The sequence below is a fragment of the Bufo bufo genome, chromosome 2 (assembly GCF_905171765.1).
Source record: "Bufo bufo chromosome 2, aBufBuf1.1, whole genome shotgun sequence".
Lineage (NCBI taxonomy): Eukaryota > Metazoa > Chordata > Amphibia > Anura > Bufonidae > Bufo > Bufo bufo.
Window position 1 is genome coordinate 39,648,141 of NC_053390.1, and position 20,774 is coordinate 39,668,914.

General features: G+C 43.5%; 1 protein-coding gene across 1 annotated transcript in view; it reads right to left on the reverse strand.

Moving 5' to 3' along the window:
- Nucleotides 1–20,774, reverse strand: part of NIPBL (NIPBL cohesin loading factor) — a 158,192-nt gene that overhangs the window by 4,167 nt on the left and 133,251 nt on the right. The window contains exons 41-47 of the mRNA XM_040420964.1: nucleotides 11,236–11,426; nucleotides 10,865–10,972; nucleotides 10,576–10,776; nucleotides 9,047–9,193; nucleotides 8,668–8,948; nucleotides 8,374–8,548; nucleotides 7,560–7,751 (exon numbers count right to left, since the gene is read on the reverse strand). Of these exons, the coding sequence (XP_040276898.1) occupies nucleotides 7,560–7,751; nucleotides 8,374–8,548; nucleotides 8,668–8,948; nucleotides 9,047–9,193; nucleotides 10,576–10,776; nucleotides 10,865–10,972; nucleotides 11,236–11,426 (1,295 nt within the window). The remainder of the gene's footprint in view (nucleotides 1–7,559; nucleotides 7,752–8,373; nucleotides 8,549–8,667; nucleotides 8,949–9,046; nucleotides 9,194–10,575; nucleotides 10,777–10,864; nucleotides 10,973–11,235; nucleotides 11,427–20,774) is intronic.

Sequence of the window (20,774 nt, forward strand, 5' to 3'; positions counted from 1 at the left end):
TTTAAAGGATAACTGTCGTATTTATTTATTTTTGACTATTGGATTGTGGTGATTAATATCTCCTTGGTGGCCCTATTTAAACTTTTCACTGTGTATTCAATTACCCCTTAATTCCACATTTTTGTTCCCTGTACTGCCTACTTTTACCTGTGCTTAAAATAGGATTGCTAGGCATCAACAGATAGACGGAGCACGCAGCGTGCAGGCTCACATTACTGACAGCCGGGGACTGTAAGTAAATGATTAAAGCCAGGTCCTCCCCAGCAGCTGATAACAGTGCCTGGGCTGTGTGCACTTCTCCCTGTCCCTGCGCTTGGCAGACGCTCCCTCACTCAGCAGAGCTGGAGGATGCAGAGTTGGAGCAGCGCAGACCAGGGAAGGGAGATCTGCCGTCTGCTCAGTGTATAAATGAAAGCAACATGTGGTAAGAGGACCCCTTTGTGCTGCAGGAGATTAACCCTTTAAGGGGGGGGGGGGGGCCGCTCTGGTTACTGACACTTTTGGGGGGCTATTGTTACTGGCTAGTGAGGGCAGGCGGGATTAGCCTGAGGGTGAGGGCAGTGGCGGCCATCTTAACTGAATAGTGAGATTGCAGTTTTATGCAGACTGGTTGCTAAGGGCTGAATCTTATTAAATATGGGGTAAGTCAGTCTAATAGGAACTGATTCTGTAATATGTTATTAGTAACTACATACAGTGGGGGAAATAATTATTTGACCCCTCACTGATTTTGTAAGTTTGTCCAATGACAAAGAAATGAAAAGTCTCAGAACAGTATCATTTCAATGGTAGGTTTATTGTAACAGTGGCAGATAGCACATCAAAAGGAAAATCGAAAAAATAACTTTAAATAAAAGATAGCAACTGATTTGCATTTCATTGAGTGAAATAAGTATTTGAACCCTCTAACAAAAAAAGACTTAATACTTGGTGGAAAAACCCTTGTTTGCAAGCACAGAGGTCAAACGTTTCTTGTAATTGATGACCAAGTTTGCGCACATTTTAGGAGGAATGTTGGTCCACTCCTCTTTGCAGATCATCTCTAAATCCCTAAGGTTTCGAGGCTGTCTCTGTGCAACTCTGAGCTTGAGCTCCCTCCATAGGTTTTCGATTGGATTAAGGTCCGGAGACTGACTAGGCCACTCCATGACCTTAATGTGCTTCTTCTTGAGCCACTCCTTTGTTGCCTTTGCTGTATGTTTTGGGTCATTGTCGTGCTGGAACACCCATCCACGACCCATTTTCAGTTTCCTGGCAGAGGGAAGGAGGTTGTCGCTCAGGATTTAACGATACAAGGCTCCGTCCATTTTCCCGTTTATGCGAATAAGTTGTCCTGTGCCCTTAGCAGAAAAACACCCCCAAAGCAAAATGTTTCCACCCCCATGCTTGACGGTGGGGACGGTGTTTTGGGGGTCATAGGCAGCATTTTTCTTCCTCCAAACACAGCGAGTTGAGTTAATGCCAAAGAGCTCTATTTTGGTCTCATCAGACCACAGCACCTTCTCCCAGTCACTCTCTGAATCATTCAGGTGTTCATTGGCAAACTTCAGACGGGCCTGCACATGTGCCTTCCTGAGCAGGGGGACCTTGCGAGCCCTGCAGGATTTTAATCCATTGCGGTGTAATGTGTTTCCAATGGTTTTCTTGGTGACTGTGGTCCCTGCTAATTTGAGGTCATTAACTAACTCCTCCCGTGTAGTTCTAGGATGCTTTTTCACCTTTCTCAGAACCATTGACACCCCACGAGGTGAGATCTTGCGTGGAGCCCCAGAGCGAGGTCGATTGATGGTCATTTTGTGCTCCTTCCATTTTCGAACAATCGCACCAACAGTTGTCACCTTCTCTCCCAGCTTCTTGCTAATGGTTTTGTAGCCCATTCCAGCCTTGTGCAGGTCTACAATTTTGTCTCTGACATCCTTGGACAGCTCTTTGGTCTTTCCCATGTTGGAGAGTTTGGAGTCTGCTTGATTGATTGATTCTGTGGACAGGTGTCTTTTATACAGGTGACTAGTTAAGACAGGTGTCCTTAATGAGGGTGACTAATTGAGTAGAAGTGTCTAACCACTCTGTGGGAGCCAGAACTCTTAATGGTTGGTAGGGGTTCAAATACTTATTTCACTCAATGAAATGCAAATCAGTTGCTATCTTTTATTTAAAGTTTTTTTTTCGATTTTCCTTTTGATGTGCTATCTGCCACTGTTACAATAAACCTACCATTGAAATGATACTGTTCTGAGACTTTTCATTTCTTTGTCATTGGACAAACTTACAAAATCAGTGAGGGGTCAAATAATTATTTCCCCCACTGTATATGAAAATTGAAATTAGGGTCTAAATGTGACAGTTATCCTTTAAATAGGATATTTTAATGAAAGAATATCAAGATGAGCGGAAGGAAGGGGAGGGGTAACATGAGCATATTTAACCTCTTAAGGACACATGACGTACCGGTACGTCATGATGTCCTGGTACTTAAGGACACATGACGTACCGGTACGTCATGTGTTGTTCCGATCACTGCCGCCCGGCCGGCAGTGATCGGAACCCGGTGCCTGCTCAAATCATCGAGCAGGCACCTAGGCTAAATGCGCAGGGGGGGTCCCGTGACCCCCCCCATGTCGGCGATCGCGGCAAACCGCAGGTCAATTCAGACCTGCGGTTTGCTGCGATTTCTGCAGTTTCTGATCCCTGCGGTCCCTGACCGCGGGGATCAGAAACTTTAGTATTCCTAAAATAGATCTGTATCCCTCCCCCTGCACCCCCCGAGTGATTTTAGCCCGGTGGGAGGTGCAGGGGGAGGGTTGCGGGCAGTGTGGGCGGTGCGGGAGGCGGGCGGTGCGGCAGGCGGGATCGCGATCCCCCGCCCGCCTCCCCTTGTATAATCGTTGGTTTCTAGTGGGGATACCAGGGTGCCAGCACATTGCTGGCACCCTGGTATAAACGGCTGACATCTGCGATGCGATGTCAGCCGTTAACCCTTTCCATACAGCGGTCCGTACGGACCGCTGTATGGAAAAGGTTAACAGCGCAGGGAGCTCCCTCCCTCTCCCATCGGGGGGCTGCTGTGCCTTTGCAGCCCCCCGATGGGAGAGGGAGAGAGCCCCCAGAGAGCCCCCCTCAGCCCTGTGCTTACCCTTCCCCGTCTGCGCAGTTCTGAGCAGACGGGGAAGGTTCCCATGGCAACAGGACGCCTCTCAGGCGTCCTGCTGTCCATGGTGCTGAACAGATCTGTGCTAAAAGCATAGATCTGTTCAGTGTAAGTAAAATACAGTACAGAACAATATATATTGTACTGTACTGTATTATACAGACATCAGACCCACTGGATCTTCAAGAACCAAGTGGGTCTGGGTCAAAAAAAAAGTTAAAAAAAGTGAAAAAAAAGTAAAAATCAAAAAACACATTTATCACTGATTAAAAATGAAAAAAAAAAAAAATTCCCTACACATGTTTGGTATCGCCGCGTCCGTAACGACCTGATCTATAAAACGGTTATGTTACTTTACCCGAACGGTGAACGCCATAAAAATAAAAAATAAAAAACTAGGATGAAATTGAAATTTTGCCCACCTTACTTCCCAAAAAAGGTAATAAAAGTGATCAAAAAAGTCGCATGTACGCCAAAATAGTACCAATCAAACCGTCATCTCATCCCGCAAAAATCATACCCTACCCAAGATAATCGCCCAAAAACTGAAAAAACTATGGCTCTTAGACTATGGAAACACTAAAACATGATTTTTTTTGTTTCAAAAATGAAATCATTGTGTAAAACTTACATAAATAAAAAAAAAGTATACATATTAGGTATCGCCGCGTCCGTATCGACCGGCTCTATAAAAATATCACATGATCTAACCCCTCAGATGACCACCGTAAAAAAATTAATAAAAACGGTGTAAAAAAAGCCATTTTTTGTCATCTTACGTCACAAAAAGTGTAATAGCAAGCAATCAAAAAGTCATATGCACCCCAAAATAGATGCCAATCAAACCGTCATTTCATCCCGCAAAAAATGAGACCCTACTTAAGATAATCGCCCAAAAACTGAAAAAACTATGGCTCTTAGACTATGGAGACACTAAAACATTTTTTTTGTTTTAAAAATGAAATCATTGTGTAAAACTTACATAAATAAAAAAAATAGTATACATATTAGGTATCACCGCGTCCGTGACAACCTGCTCTATAAAATTACCACATGATCTAACCTGTCAGATGAATGTTGTCAATAACAAAAAATAAAAACGTGCCAAAAAATCTATTTCTTGTTACCTTGCCGCACAAAAAGTGTAATATAGAGCAACCAAAAATCATATGTACCCTAAACTAGTACCAACAAAACTGCCACCCTATCCCGTAGTTTCTAAAATGGGGTCACTTTTTTGGAGTTTCTACTCTAGGGGTGCATCAGGGGGGCTTCAAATGGGACATGGTGTAAAAAAAAAAAAAAACTGTCCAGCAAAATCTGCCTTCCAAAAACCGTATGGCGTTCCTTTCCTTCTGCGCCCTGCCGTGTGCCCGTACAGCAGTTTACGACCACATATGGGGTGTTTCTGTAAACTACAGAATCAGGGCCATAAATAATGAGTTTTGTTTGGCTGTTAACCCTTGCTTTGTAACTGGAAAAAAAATATTAAAATGGAAAATCTGCCAAAAAAGTGAAATTTTGAAATTGTATCTCTATTTTCCATTAAATCTTGTGCAACACCTAAAGGGTTAACAAAGTTTGTAAAATCAGTTTTGAATACCTTGAGGGGTGTAGTTTCTTAGATGGGGTCACTTTTATGGAGTTTCTACTCTAGGGGTGCATCAGGGGGGCTTCAAATGGGACATGGTGCCAAAAAAACAGTCCAGCAAAATCAGCCCTCCAAAAACCAAACGGCGCACCTTTCACTCTACGCCCCGCTGTGTGCCCGTACAGTAGTTTTCGGCCACATATGGGGTGTTTCTGTAAACAGCAGAGTCAGGGCAATAAAGATACAGTCTTGTTTGGCTGTTAACCCTTGCTTTGTTAGTGGAAAAAATGGGTTAAAATGGAAAATTAGGCAAAAAAATGAAATTCTCAAATTTCATCGCCATTTGCCAATAACTCCTGTGCAACACCTAAAGGGTTAACGATGTATGTAAAATCAGTTTTGAATAGCTTAAGGGGTGTAGTTTCTTAGATGGGGTCACTTTTAGGGAGTTTCTCCTCTAGGGGTGCATCAGGGGGCTTCAAATGGGACATGGTGTAAATAAACCAGTCCATAAAAATCAGCCCTCCAAAAACCATACGGCGCACCTTTCACTCTACGCCCCGCTGTGTGGCCGTACAGTAGTTTACGGCCACATATTGGGTGTTTCTGTAAACGGCAGAGTCAGGGCAATAAAGATAGTCTTGTTTGGCTGTTAACCCTTGATTTGTTAGTGGAAAAAATGGGTTAAAATGAAAAATTAGACAAAAAAATGAAATTCTCAAATTTCCTCCCCATTTGCCAATAACTCTTGTGCAACACCTAAAGGGTTAACAACGTATGCAAAATCAGTTTTGAATACCTTGAGGGGTGTAGTTTCTTAGATGGGGTCATTTTTGGGTGGTTTCTATAATGTAAGCCTCGCAAAGTGACTTGAGACCTGAACTGGTCCCTAAAAATTGAGTTTTTGTAAATTTCTGAAAAATTTCAAGATTTGCTTCTAAACTTCTAAGCCTTATAACATCCCCAAAAAATAAAATATCATTCCCAAATCAATTCTAACAAGAAGTAGACATATGGGGAATGTAAAGTCATCACAATTTTTTGGGGTATTACTATGTATTACAGAAGTAGAGAAACTGAAACTTTGAAATTTGCAAATTTTTCCAAATTTTTTGTTAAATTAGGTATTTTTTGGTGCAAAAAAAATAATTTTTTTGACTTCATTTTACCAGTGTCATGAAGTACAATATGTGACGAAAAAACAATCTCAGAACGGCCTGGATAAGTCAAAGCGTTTTAAAGTTATCAGCACTTAAAGGGGCTCTGGTCAGATTTTCAAAAAATGGCCTGGTCCTAAGGTGTAAAAAGGCTGTGTCCTTAAGGGGTTAAGAACTACGTGAGTTTGAGGTCGGACAGGAGCACTAGGCGTTGATTTGTTTTATTTTGCATGTATTTCTACTTGCGCACGTGCGTATAATAAAAAAATAAATTCATGTCAAAGTAAACGGCAGTTCTTCACTATTGGAGCCACTTAACATCCTATAGGAATTGATTGAGAAGGAGGAATACAAGAGGTTTACATTGGTTTGATGTGCCTGCATTCCACCTGCGCTTGTGCGTATATCAGTAAAGAGTGCGCGTTATTTATAGTACTTAACTATTGGTATTAGTGCGGTTTTGATGTCTCACAGGAGCTGTTGTTGGAAAAGGATATCTGGTGAATCCGGTGTTTTGCCTGTATACATAAAGTTGGATGGTTCGACTTAGGGTACTTTCACACTTGCGTATTTCTTTTCCGGCATAGAGGTCCGTCCTAGGGGCTTTATACCAGAAAATAACTTTTATCCCCATGCATTCTGAATGGAGAGCAATCCATTCAGGATGCATCAGGATGTCTTCAGTTCAGTCTTTTTGACTGATCAGGCAAAAGATATAACCGCAACATGCTACGGTTTTATCTCCGGCCCAAAAAACTGAAGACTTGTCTGAATGCGGGATCCGGCATTTTTTTCCATAGGAATGTATTCAAAATACTGAAATGCCGGATCCGTCCTTCCAGTCTGCGCATGCGCAGATCGGTAAAAATGTGAAAAAAAACGGATCCGTTTGTCCGTATGACAAACAGATCCGTTCTTGCAATGCATTTGTAAGACGGATCAGGATCCTGATCAGTCTTAAAAAGCCATCAGTTGGCATACGTTTAGCCAGGTCTGGCGACGGAACTGCCTGTCGGATTCCTCTGCCGCAAGTGTGAAAGTAGCCTTAGGGTACATTTTCACACTAGCGTTTTCTTTTCCGGCATAGAGTTCCGTCCTAGGGGCTCAATACCGGAAAAGAACTGATCAGTTTTATCCCCATGCATTGAAAGGAGAGTAATCCGTTCAGGATGCATCAGGATGTCTTCAGTCCAGTCTTTTTGACTGATCAGGACGGAGATAATACCGCAGCATGCTACGGTTTTATCTCCGTCCAAAAAAACTGAACACTTGCCTGAATGCCGGATCCGTCATTTTTTCCCATAGGAATGTATTAGTGCATGCGCAGACCGAAAAAAATAAATGCCGGCGACGGAACTGCTTGATGGATCACTCTGCCGCAAGTGTGTCAGTAGCCTTAAAGAGACTCATTAACCATTAGGAATTGCACGGTCCTAGAGAAACGCATATAGATACTGTAAATTGAGCCCACTTCACTTATGGGACCTTCAGCGGTAAACAATTGAGGCAACGTATTGAAGTTTTATAATTTATTTAACCAGGGGTCAAAAGTTGGCTGACTATATATTTAAGTGGGTGCTTTCACTGTGTGCAGAAGACATTCACTTTCATGACTAGTCTATAGTACAGGAGCGTTCACAGACGTTAGTACAGTGCTACTTACCCCTGACGTCGCCCCAGCTTTCTCCTCCCCATCGCTTTCCTCTTCCTCAGTCTCAGGCACAGCCACATTGTTTTTAGGGCTGTTACCTCCAAGCAAATTAGTAATGGCTTTGTTTCGGATATCTGTGCTGGCAGAAACCTCTCCCTCCTCCTCTTCCTCATCAGGGTCTAAGTGTTCCATGAGTAACTTGAACTAAAAGAAAATAATAATAAATGTAAAAAGAAAACGTATAAAGATGTGAACAGATCTGGTTACATAATAAATCATATTCTATACAATCAAATCTGTTAAAGCAGAGCTTTAAAGAGGTTCTCCATTTCTGGACTATTCCTACTTGTTAAAAGGGTCCCTTGACAATAATCTGATCACAAGGTGTCCTCCTGCTGAGAACCCCAGTGATCAGCTGGATCTGTGAGAACATGGCAGTAAATGCATCGCCACCAGAGACGATAAAGCGTTATACCCATTCATATCAATGGGTTGCCTGTGTAATACAGGACAGACGTTCTATGTAAACGCCCCCTATTAACTCAGAATCCCCTTTAAGTAACTGAATTAAGGCCTGTAAAATGAGGTTATTGATATAATTTTTATATTGTATTCTCATCTTCATCGGAGGCTCAGGAACCTCCAATGCAAGACCATTTTTTATGAGAAACAATAGTGCTCCACGCAGATCTATTTTTCGATTCCAAACAATGGAAAACGTGGTGGAACCAGACGTACCCCATTATTGTTCAATAGGGTCGGTGAACAGAGATTTATTTGGTCGTAAGGAAAGCCAGGAGACAATGATGAGACACAGAATACTTACGTCCAAATATTGTTTCGCAATCGTCCTCTTGATGTCATCATTAATCTTCTTGTTGACCATGTCCCTCTTAAGAAATTCCAGGGTTTGCTTCGGGTGAAAATGGACTCCTGTTTTCCTGTTTATAGCCTTATCGTATATCTTTGCAGATTCTGACGGTGAATACTTCTGAATTTTACTGAGGGGGGAAAAATGAAAGGTTTTCCCATTTTTTGACGAGACTATGATTTAACACTGTACAAGTCTATCTGCACTTGACGCTTTCTGCAGAGCATGTAACTCTGACTCAACTCTTACCTATCAGAGAATCCACAGAGGTTTTTCAAATGCTGCTTCAACACCAGAAGTAAGAGGATTCCTTGTGAGGCGTTTGCAAACTCGATGAGTGGAGCAGCATCATCCGGCAGGCAGTTCAGGACATAATCGATATTGTCCTCATCATCAGAATCGGACTCTTCGGCCGCTCGCCGTCTTGCTCTTCTAGGCTTTACCACCACCACCTCCTCCTCACTTGCATTGTTTTCTTCCTCCGATTCTCCCTTGGATTTTTTCTTCCGCTTACCACCTTTTACCATTGACTGCCAAGTAAAAAGGCTTCCATTAGATCCACACCATAAGCCAAAGACTCCTGAATTCAACAGATGAGTGATTCCAGACCAACCAAGGGCACACTTACCTCCCTAAATGACTGCAAGAGATTACTACCCGACACAGATAACGTAATGTCTATGTGATGCATAATAAACAGTGGCTCCTCCTGAGATTGATATGGAAAACCAGCTAGATTGTCCGCTATATACACGAGCATAGTCACTTCCGTTTTCTGTAAAACAGAGAGGAGAAATTATTCAGGTTAAATCCTTCAGGTTCACAGCAGGAGATGTTCACTTTGTGCTCCTCTGATAATCTGTAATGTTAATGGGGCTTTAAGAGATATTTTAGCTGATGACCTATCCTCTGAATATGCCATTAGTATCTGATGGGTGGGGGTCCGGAACCGCGACTCTTGCCAATGAGTTTTTTAAGGAGGAACCGGTCTACACCATAGTGCCATAGCCCTTCATACAGCTTTGCCTAGGCCAGGGATGCTCAACCTGCGGCCCTTCAGCTGATGTAAAACTACAACTCCCACCATGCCCTGCTGTAGGCTGTCTGGGCATGCTGGGAGTTGTACTTTTGCAACATGTGGAGGGCGGCAGGTTGGGCAATGTGATATCATGTTCATGGGTCACATGGCGTAGGTGCAGCTCAGCCTCATTAAAGCGAATGGGGCTGAGCTGCGATACCAAGTACAGCCGCTATACAATATACGGCGCTGTGCTTGGTGAGCTGAGATAAGAGAGCAGTACTAATGCAAGAGCTGGTCACAGACCCCCAACCGATGACTTATCCAGTGAAAAGCACTGGAGACAATTGCCTAGCCTATATGTTGAATGGCTCATTGCATAACCAATATAAGTCTTTAAACTTCAGGAATGTGACTGGCAGAATCTGGTATCTGAACATGTTTGGATCAGTTTACGGTTATCTATACCCAACAAAGTGCAAATTAAAGGGAACCTGTCACCGGGATTTTGTGTATAGAGCTGAGGACATGGGTTGCTAGATGGCCGCTAGCACATCCGCAATACCCAGTCCCCATAGCTCTGTGTGCTTTTATTGTTTAAAAAACAAAACGATTTGATACATATGCAAATTAACCTGAGATGTGTCCTGTCCCTGAGATGAGTCCAGCATGAAGGAGCCCAGCACTGCCCCGCATCCTCAGAATCTCCTGCTTGCTCCCCGTCAGAAAGCTAGAGCGCCGTGATCTCGCGATGCGCGAGCTAGCGCATGCGCAGTGTCGTCAGTGTTTCTTCCCTGTGCTGGCATCATCCTCAGGGAACGAACTGCGCATGCGCTAGCTCACGCATCGCGAGATTACAGAGCTCTAGCTTTCTGACGTCGGGGAGCAAGGAGGAGATTGAGGATGCGGGGCGGTGCTGGGCTCCTTCACGCTGGACTCATCTCAGGGACAGGACACATCTCAGGTTAATTTGCATATGTATCAAATCTTTTTTTTTTTTTACACTATAAAAGCACACAGAGCTATGGGGACTGGGTATTGCGGATGTGCGAGCGGCCATCTAGCAACCCATGTCTTCATCTCTATACACAAAATCCCGGTGACAGGTTCCCTTTAATCTAAAGTAAATACAGTCATACCGAAGCATCATCAAACAGGTTGAGCAATGAGATAAGGAAAGCGCGTCTGTGCTGACGGTTCCCTCGGATCATAGAATACAGGTGAGAGCATAGGGCACTGTTGGATTCGTCTTGCCGGAACCCACGCACGATACGCTTGGCATCGGACACAATTGCTTGCTGCACCACGTAGGACATCTTGATGCCTGCTACAGCTTTCATCTGGGATGAACAACAAGGAAGAATATGAGTCACTGTCATTTAGAGATCATCGAGGTTAAAAACCATACTGTAGAGGGGATGCACTCACATGGATGAATCCAGTGTATTTCTTGTCTATCTCAATCAGTTGCTGATCTGATTTGTTTCGCATGGAAGGCTCAGGGTCCGTCCCCATCGCAATCAGATATGGCACACACTGAAATCAGGACAAATGGATAAAAAAAAAAAATATTCAGATAAAGCATTTTATACATTCATTGTATGACAGGCTTTTCAGTACAAAAACAGAAGTATGTAAAAGAGGAGAAGACTCAAATCTTTCCTTTACACATTGTCCTCCGTTTAGGATCCGATCTTGGCTTTGGCTTTAAAAACTGCATTAAAAAAAACCTCAGTCCTGTATGTTCTAAATGACCCAAATTAGAATGGTAAAATCATTCCATAAACGGTTTGGCGCACCTGCACAGGATGAATGAGACCCTGGTTTAGCGTCAATGCGATGACATTGAGAGCAAAGTGCCGGACACTTGACTGCTTGTGATAGAACGAATCCAGAACCTGTTTGAGGTAAAGCTGCATAATGGAGCTGCTCATCCCTGAGGAAATATCTCCCATTTCTTTCAGGTCTTCCTGCTTTGAAACTTTTTTCCCTGTGAACAAGAACGAGAGCATATAACAGACCGTTAAACATCACTGCCAACACTAACCCTGCACAATACAAATTTCTAAAGACTGTCTGGTTTCAGGATACCGATGACATATCCTCAGGATAGCCCATCAATATCAAATTGGTGGGGGTCTGTCTCCAGGGAGCCCTGCTGATCGGCTTTTTAAAGGGGTCTTGTGCGAGCACTGTGTGCTCTTCAATGTTGACTGTAGCGGCAGTGCAGTGTAATCACAGCGGTTCTGTCCCTTCAGTTGAATGGGAGAGGAAGCTGTAATTACACTGCACCACTGCTGCAATGGAGATGGCGTGCAGGTAAACATGGAAAACGCTTGGTTGCGTGACAATATGGCCACTTAACCAGTCAGCTCCGTGGATGAGCGCCGCAATAACGGCACATAAGTCAAAACGAACAGAAATACACACAAAACAAGTACTTTAATATACTTACCGACTCCCGGTCTCCCGCGATGTCGAAGGGAAAGAGTTTGTCACAGCGACGAACTCTCCACAAGATGGCGTCGGTCCCTCACAAAACAGCCAAACAACGGCCGTTATTAATGAAGACACCAGCAGGTGCAGCAGTAACCGTAAAATGCCGATATTAACCCCAAACAAATCTATTATCCCTAAAAAACACACTTCTACCCCAGATAATAAATTAGAAAAAGAAAAAAACAGGATACTTACCTTTTCTCCTCAAACCCCTACAAACACCAACGAACCTGCAAAAAAACGAAATATGCCCTCCCAAAACTCCTCCAAATACTCTAAGTAATGATATGTCGCCAAACGAACCCATTACAGAACACGTACTGAAAGAAATGCTAACATCCCTACAAAGCAATATATGCGACAATATTGGACAAATAATGCAAAATATGCTCACGTAGCTCCCACATAGAAAACAAAATGGAGGAATTTATCACAGCCCATAACGACCTAACGGACGCATACGATAAAATGGCTGAAGGAAAAAATGACAGATCTAGAAGACAGATTGCGCAGAAATAATGTAAAAATAAGAGGAATACCTGAAGTTGACCCCCCCCCCCCACCTCCAATTTAGAAAACTACGTACAACAACTTCTCAAATCAATTCTACCTACACGTGACAATATGCTACTCATAATTGATCGAGCACACTGGATACCCATATCTAAATCTGCGCCCCCCGCCCCCCCAACGCTCCAAGAGATGTGCTAACTAGAATACATTTTTACCACATAAAAGATGAACTTCTACAGGAAAACAGAAGGAAAGCCCTACCTAAATATCCAAATTTTATGGGATCTTTCAGCAACGACTCTACAAGCAAGAAAAGACCTGTCTAACGTCACCAGCGCGAAATCAGATACAAATAGGGCTCCCCTACGAAAATAATCACCAAAAAAGAATACATATATAATACGAAACCAAGAAGGGGAAAAGCTACTACAACATTGGAACCAAACGCAAGCATCCAAACACCAGCCCAAAACATCACCCAAAAAAATAAATAAAAAAAAAATAAAATAAAAAAAAAAATCACACAAGAATGGAAGACCGTCGGGAAAAAAAGGAAATCACTCCTAAAACATCGGCACTAACCAATCTAACACCACCACCAAATGGCGCTAATCCGCCCAACCTGATCTCTCCGCCACACAGATTATATACCTACTATAACCGTTTCTATTTGCATTTATTCTTATGTTATGTAATAATTCTCATTAGATTTTTTAAGATAAGAATTCCCTATGGTTGGACATGCCGATACTCAACACACTGTCCTGCAAGAGAAGTAGATATAATATACACTACATACATTATATGAAAAGGTAAAATCTATTCCCTTTGTATAAAAATAAAAAAATATGGACTATAAAAATTACCTCTATTAATGCTAAAGGCCTAAATTGTCTCACTAAACGTTTCTTACTGTGGAACGAGGCAACAATATCTTTAAAATGTGATTATTTTCTCACAAGAAACACATTTTCATAAAGATAAAACCCCTAAATGCCAACATCCTAACTTCCCACACATATTCCTGGCATCAATAGAGAAGAAAAAAAGAAGTTCTAATCGCAATAAAAAAATACCATAAATTTTAAAATCATACACCTTAAAAGTGATCAACAAGGTGGATATATAATATTAATATCTGAATTAAATATTAAATACACTTTAGTAAATATATATTTCCCTAAATACAAAACAAAATAAATTTAATCGCCAACATATTCTCAAAAATTAAAAAAAATAGCACAAGGTCCACTAATAATTAGCGGGGACTTCAACGATATTATGTTCCCAGAATTAGACTCGACTGCCCCATCTAGACGAAACTCTAATATACATAACCTTATTGTTAAAGAAGGCTACCTAGATGTCTGGAGATGCCACTACGGAACCGAAAAAGACTATACCTTTTATTCTATACCAAACAACTCCTATTCCAGAAAAGATATGTTCCTCATAAGTAGACCATAACACCCAAAACCTATCAATTGGGAATATCTCATGGTCAGACCATGCACTAACATCAATAGAAATGAAAGAACAATATGTAGGTCCATCTACACCTCTTTGGCATCTACAAGACTATATTATCAATCACCCAGAATACATAAACATAAATCCTCCCTAAAAGAATATTTTACCATTAACAACAAATCAGATTGCAATCCATTTTCAATATGGAACGCACATAAAGCAGTAATAAGCGGGATATTCAAAAAGCAGGGCACATAAATTAACCCAAAAAAAAAGAAAAAAGAAATTACACTCATAACTCAATTAACAAATCTTGAAAATAAAAATAAACAAAAACCAAACCGATTCCGAAAATATAAAAAAAACTCAGGCTAGAACTACAACACACTCTTGCCAATCAATATGGAAAAATATTACTAAAATATAAAATGAATTTCTACACCATCAATAATAAACCTGGAAAATTCCTCACAAGACAAGCTAAAACCAAAGAAGTAAAACAAAGGATAGCCTACCTACTGACAGAAAACAATCAAAAAGTAATAAACCCACAACAGATAGTCGAAAAATTAGATTAACGTATTTTTCGCCCTATAAGACGCATTTTTGCCTCTGTGTCTTATGAGACGAATACATGTGACCTCATTGGTGGTGAGGAGCGGTGACGTCCAGGAGCGGTAAGTTATTTTTTATAATTTTATTTGCGCCGATGGCTGACATATCGTGTGTGTGTGTGTGTGTGTGTGTGTGTGTGTGTGTGTGTGGGGGAAGGGGGGGGCGGGGGCGTGATGGCTGACATGGGGGGGGGGGCATGATGGGTTGCATCCGTTCAGAACGGATCCGTCTGCATAACAGCTTTTTCAGATCTGAGTTTTCACATCGTGAAAATTCAGATCAGACAGTATATTCTAACACAGAGGCGTTCCCATGGTGATGGGGACGCTTCAAGTTAGAATATACTAAGAACTGTGTACATAACTGCCCCCTGCTGCCATGGTAACTGATCGGAGCCCCAGCGATTAAACTGGGACTCTGATCAGAACTCTCAGCTGCCACCAATGGGGGGGGGGGGGGGGGCTTCGCACTGGCCACCAATGAATTTAATACTGGGGAGGGAGGGAAGGGGGGCCGCACTGGCCACCAATGAATTTAAAACTGGGGAGGGAGGGGGGGGGGGGGTCTGGCCCCAGCACCCGACCTCTTACAGGGGGCTGTGATCCGCACAATTAACCCCTCAGGTGCCGCACCTGAGGGGTTAATTGTGCGTATCATAGCCCCTTGTAAGAGATCAGGTGCTGGGGCCAGACCCCCCCCTCCCTCCCCAGTTTTAAATTCATTGGTGGCCAGTGCGGCCCCCCTTCCCCCCCTCCCCCCCCAGTATTAAATTCATTGGTGGCCAGTGCGAAGCCCCCCCCCCCCCCCGCCCATTGGTGGCAGCGGAGAGTTCCGATCGGAGTCCCAGTTTAATCGCTGCGGCTCCGATCAGTTACCATGGCAGAAAAGACGCTACTGCAGTCCTGGCTGCCATGGTTACTTAGCAATTTTAGAAGCATTATACTTACCTGCGCTGTAAGTGGCCGGCCGGTCGCTCCTTTTACTGGTAAGTGAAAGGTCTGTGCGGCGCATTGCTCATAGCACAGACCTGTCACATACCAGTAGGAGGAGCGCCCGGTCGGCCACAGACAGCGCAGGTAAGTATAATGCTTCTAAAATTGCTAAGTAACCATGGCAGCCAGGACTGCAGTAGCATCCTGGCTGCCATGGTAACCGATCGGAGCCCCAGCGATTAAACTGGGACTCCGATCGGAACTCTCTCCGCTGCCACCAATGATTGGGGGGGGGGGGGGGAGGCTGCACTGGCCACCAATGAATTTAATACTGGGGAGGGGGGGGGCCGCACTGGCCACCAATGAATTTAATACTGGGGAGGGGGGGCCGCACTGGCCACCAATAAATTTAATACTGGGGAGGGAGGGGGGCCGCACTGGCCACCAATGAATTTAAAACTGCGGAGGGAGGGGGGTCTGTGTGGGCGCGGCTAAGCTCCATTCAAGTCAACAGAGCTTAGCCCCGCCCACGCTAGTCGATACTAGTCGTGACGTCAGTGGGCCGGCGGTAAACAGTGAGAAGGCCGCGGCGCTACTGGAGCGCCGCTACCTTCTCAAACAGCTGATCGGCGGGGGTCCCGTGTGTCGGACCCCGGCCGATCATAAACTGATGATCTATCCAGAGGATAGATCAGTTTAAACAAAGTGCAAAACCCCTTTAAGGTCTTTTTCTCAACTCTGTTCATGTTATAACATTTTTGCTGTGAAGAGGCATGTGATCTCTGCTGAGTCAAATTCAGTTTTGAGAACTGCAAAAGTAAACCAAGCATCTGTGATAATATCTTGAAGGCAGAGAAACTGCCCAATAATCTTACAAAAACCTCTGGAAGAGCATGACATTGTGAATGGATTAATGGAATTTATTTACCAAACAAATTAAACATATACAGCCTTATGCTACATAAATAAAAAAAACTAATCTTTATTTCATGATGGAATAACCTTTGGATGGTAATATATACACTGCTCAAAAAAATAAAGGGAACACTTAAACAACACAATGTAACTCCAAGTCAATCACACTTCTGTGAAATCAAACTGTCCACTTAGGAAGCAACACTGAGTGACAATTTCACATGCTGTTGTGCAAATGGGATAGACACAGGTGGAAATTATAGGCAATTAGCAAGACACCCCCAATAAAAGGAGTGGTTCTGGAGTGGTAACCACAGACCACTTCTCAGTTCCTATGCTTCCTGGCTGATGTTTTGGTCACTTTTGAATGCTGGCGGTGCTTTCACTCTAGTGGTAGCATGAGACGGAGTCTACAACCCACACAAGTGGCTCAGGTAGAGCAGCTTATCCAGGATGGCACATCAATGCGAGCTGTGGCAAGAAGGTTTGCTGTGTCTGTCAGTGTAGTGTCCAGAGCATGGAGGCGCTACCAGGAGACAGGCCAGTACATCAGGAGACGTGGAGGAGGCCGTAGGAGGGCAACAATCCAGCAGCAGGACCGCTACCTCCGCCTTTGTGCAAGGAGGAACAGGAGGAGCACTGCCAGAGCCCTGCAAAATGACCTCCAGCAGGCCACAAATGTGCATGTGTCTGCTCAAACGGTCAGAAACAGACTCCATGAGGGTGATATGAGGGCCCGACGTCCACAGGTGGGGGTTGTGCTTACAGCCCAACACCGTGCAGGACGTTTGGCATTTGCCAGAGAACACCAAGATTGGCAAATTCGCCACTGGCACCCTGTGCTCTTCACAGATGAAAGCAGGTTCACACTGAGCACGTGACAGACGTGACAGAGTCTGGAGACACGGTGGAGAATGTTCTGCTGCCTGCAACATCCTCCAGCATGACCGGTTTGGCATTGGGTCAGTAATGGTGTGGGGTGGCATTTCTTTGGAGGGCCGCACAGCCCTCCATGTGCTCGCCAGAGGTAGCCTGACTGCCATTAGGTACCGAGATGAGATCCTCAGACCCCTTGTGAGACCAAATGCTGGTGCGGTTGGCCCTGGGTTCCTCCTAATGCAAGACAATGCTAGACCTCATGTGGCTGGAGTGTGTCAGCAGTTCCTGCAAGACGAAGGCATTGATGCTATGGACTGGCCCGCCCGTTCCCCAGACCTGAATCCAATTGAGCACATCTGGGACATCATGTCTCGCTCTATCCACCAACGTCACGTTGCACCAGACTGTCCAGGAGTTGGCAGATGCTTTAGTCCAGGTCTGGGAGGAGATCCCTCAGGAGACCGTCCGCCACCTCATCAGGAGCATGCACAGGCGTTGTAGGGAGGTCATACAGGCACGTGGAGGCCACACACACTACTGAGCCTCATTTTGACTTGTTTTAAGGACATTACATCAAAGTTGGATCAGCCTGTAGTGTGTTTTTCCACTTTAATTTTGAGTGTGACTCCAAATCCAGACCTCCATGGGTTAAAAATTTGATTTCTATTTTTTTTTTTTTGTGTGATTTTGTTGTCAGCACATTCAACTATGTAAAGAGCAAAGTATTTCAGAAGAATTTTTAATTAACTCAGATCTAGGATGTGTTATTTTGGTGTTCCCTTTATTTTTTTGAGCAGTGTATTTTCCTCAAAAAGCATTTTATATAAAAAAAAATAAAAAATAAAAATCATTGATTTTTATCCACCCTGATTATAACACTACCAAAAGCAGGAAAAGAACCTACTACACCACCTAATTTTCGCTCAATTTCCTTATTGAACACTGACATCAAACTATATGCAAAAATAATAGCAAATAGATTAATATGCTTCCCTTGATAATTAACTAAGACAGTTTTATCAAGGGAAGACAAACTTTTGACGCTACACATAGAATAATCAATCTTATACAACATTGTAAATCACTAAATATCCCTTCCTTCTTCCTATCAGACGCTGAAAAAGTATTTGACAGGAAACATTGGTGCGACCTAGAATTGCCGCATTGACAGATTGGGTATTCCGGTCTGCGCTTGTCCTCTTAAGGACATAGGGCGTACAGGTACGCCCTTGTGCCCTGGTACTTAAGGACACAGGGCGTACATGTACGCCCTGTGTATTTTCGATCACTGCCGTGCGGCTGGCAGTGATCGGAACCCGGTGCCTGCTCAAATCATCTAGGCAATATTGGGCAGACTAGATGGGCCAAATGGTTCTTATCTGCCGACACATTCTATGTTTCTATGTAGGCTAAATGCGCGGGGGGGTCCCGTGACCCCCCCATGTCGGCGATCGCGGCAAACCGCAGGTCAATTCAGACCTGCGGTTTGCTGCGATTTCTGAAGTTTCTGGTCCCCGCAGTCCCTGACCGCGGGGATCAGAAACTTTATATGCCTAAAAAAAAAGTTTTATTCACCCCCCCCCCTGCACTCCCGAATGATTTTTATGGTGGCGGGAGGTGCAGGGGGAGGGTTGCGGGCGGTGTGGGCGGTGCGGGAGGCGGGCGGTGCGGCAGGCGGGATCGCGATCCCCCGCCCGCCTCCCCTTGTATAATCGTTGGTGTCTAGTGGGGATACCAGGGTGCCAGCACATTGCTGGCACCCTGGTATAAACGGCTGACATCTGCGATGCGATGTCAGCCGTTTAACCCTTTCCATACAGCGGTCCGTACGGACCGCTGTATGGAAAAGGTTAACAGCGCAGGGAGCTCCCTCCCTCTCCCATCGGGGGGCTGCTGTGCCTTTGCAGCCCCCCGATGGGGAGGGAGAGAGCCCCCAGAGAGCCCCCCGAGAGATCCCCTCCTTACCCTTCCCCGTCTGCGAAGTTCTGAGCAGACGGGGAAGGTTCCCATGGCAACAGGACGCCTCTCAGGCGTCCTGCTGTCCATGGTGCTGAACAGATCTGTGCTGAAAGGCATAGATCTGTTCAGTGTAAGTAAAATACAGTACAGAACAATATATATTGTACTGTACTGTATTATTCAGACATCAGACCCACTGGATCTTCAAGAACCAAGTGGGTCTGGGTCAAAAAAAAGTGAATAAAAGTGAAAAAAAAGTAAAAATCAAAAAACACATTTATCACTGATAAAAAATGAAAAAAATAAAATTCCCTACACATGTTTGGTATCGCCGCGTCCGTAACGACCTGATCTATAAAACGGTCATGTTACTTTACCCGAACGCTATGCTATGATGAAATTGAAATTTTGCCCACCTTACTTCCCAAAAAAGGTAATAAGTGATCAAAAAAGTCGCATGTACGCCAAAATTGTAACAATCAAACCGTCATCTCATCCCGCAAAAATCATACCCTACCCAAGATAATCGCCCAAAAACTGAAAAAACTATGGCTCTTAGACTATGGAAACACTAAAACATGATTTTTTTTGTTTCAAAAATGAAATCATTGTGTAAAACTTACATAAATAAAAAAAAAGTATACATATTAGGTATCGCCGCGTCCGTATCGCCCGGCTCTATAAAAATATCACATGATCTAACCCCTCAGATGACCACCGTAAAAAAATAAAAATAAAAACGGTGTAAAAAAAGCCATTTTTTGTCATCTTACGTCACAAAAAGTGTAATAGCAAGCAATCAAAAAGTCATATGCACCCCAAAATAGATGCCAATCAAACCGTCATCTCATCCCGCAAAAAATGAGACCCTACTTAGGATAATCGCCCAAAAACTGAAAAAACTATGGCTCTTAGACTATGGAGACACTAAAACATTTTTTTGGTTTTAAAAATGAAATCATTGTGTAAAACTTACATAAATAAAAAATTTTTTATACATATTAGGTATCTCCGCGTCCGTGACAACCTGCTCTATAAAATTACCACATGATCTAACCTGTCAGATGAATGTTGTAAATAACAAAAAAAAAAACTGTGCCAAAAAAGCTATTTCTTGTTACCTTGCCGCACAAAAAGTGTAATATAGAGCAACCAAAAATCATATGTACCCTAAACTAGTACCAACAAAACTGCCACCCTATCCCGTAGTTTCTAAAATGGGGTCACTTTTTTGGAGTTTCTACTCTAGGGGTGCATCAGGGGGGCTTCAAATGGGACATGGTGTCAAAAAAACCAGTCCAGCAAAATATGCCTTCCAAAAACCATATGGTGTTCCTTTCCTTCTGCGCCCTGCCGTGTGCCCGTACAGCTGTTTACGACCACATATGGGGTGTTTCTGTAAACTACAGAATTAGGGCCATAAATAATGAGTTTTGTTTGGCTGTTAACCCTTGCTTTGTAACTGGAAAAAAAATATTAAAATGGAAAATCTGCCAAAAAAGTGAAATTTTGAAATTGTATCTCTATTTTCCATTAAATCTTGTGCAACACCTAAA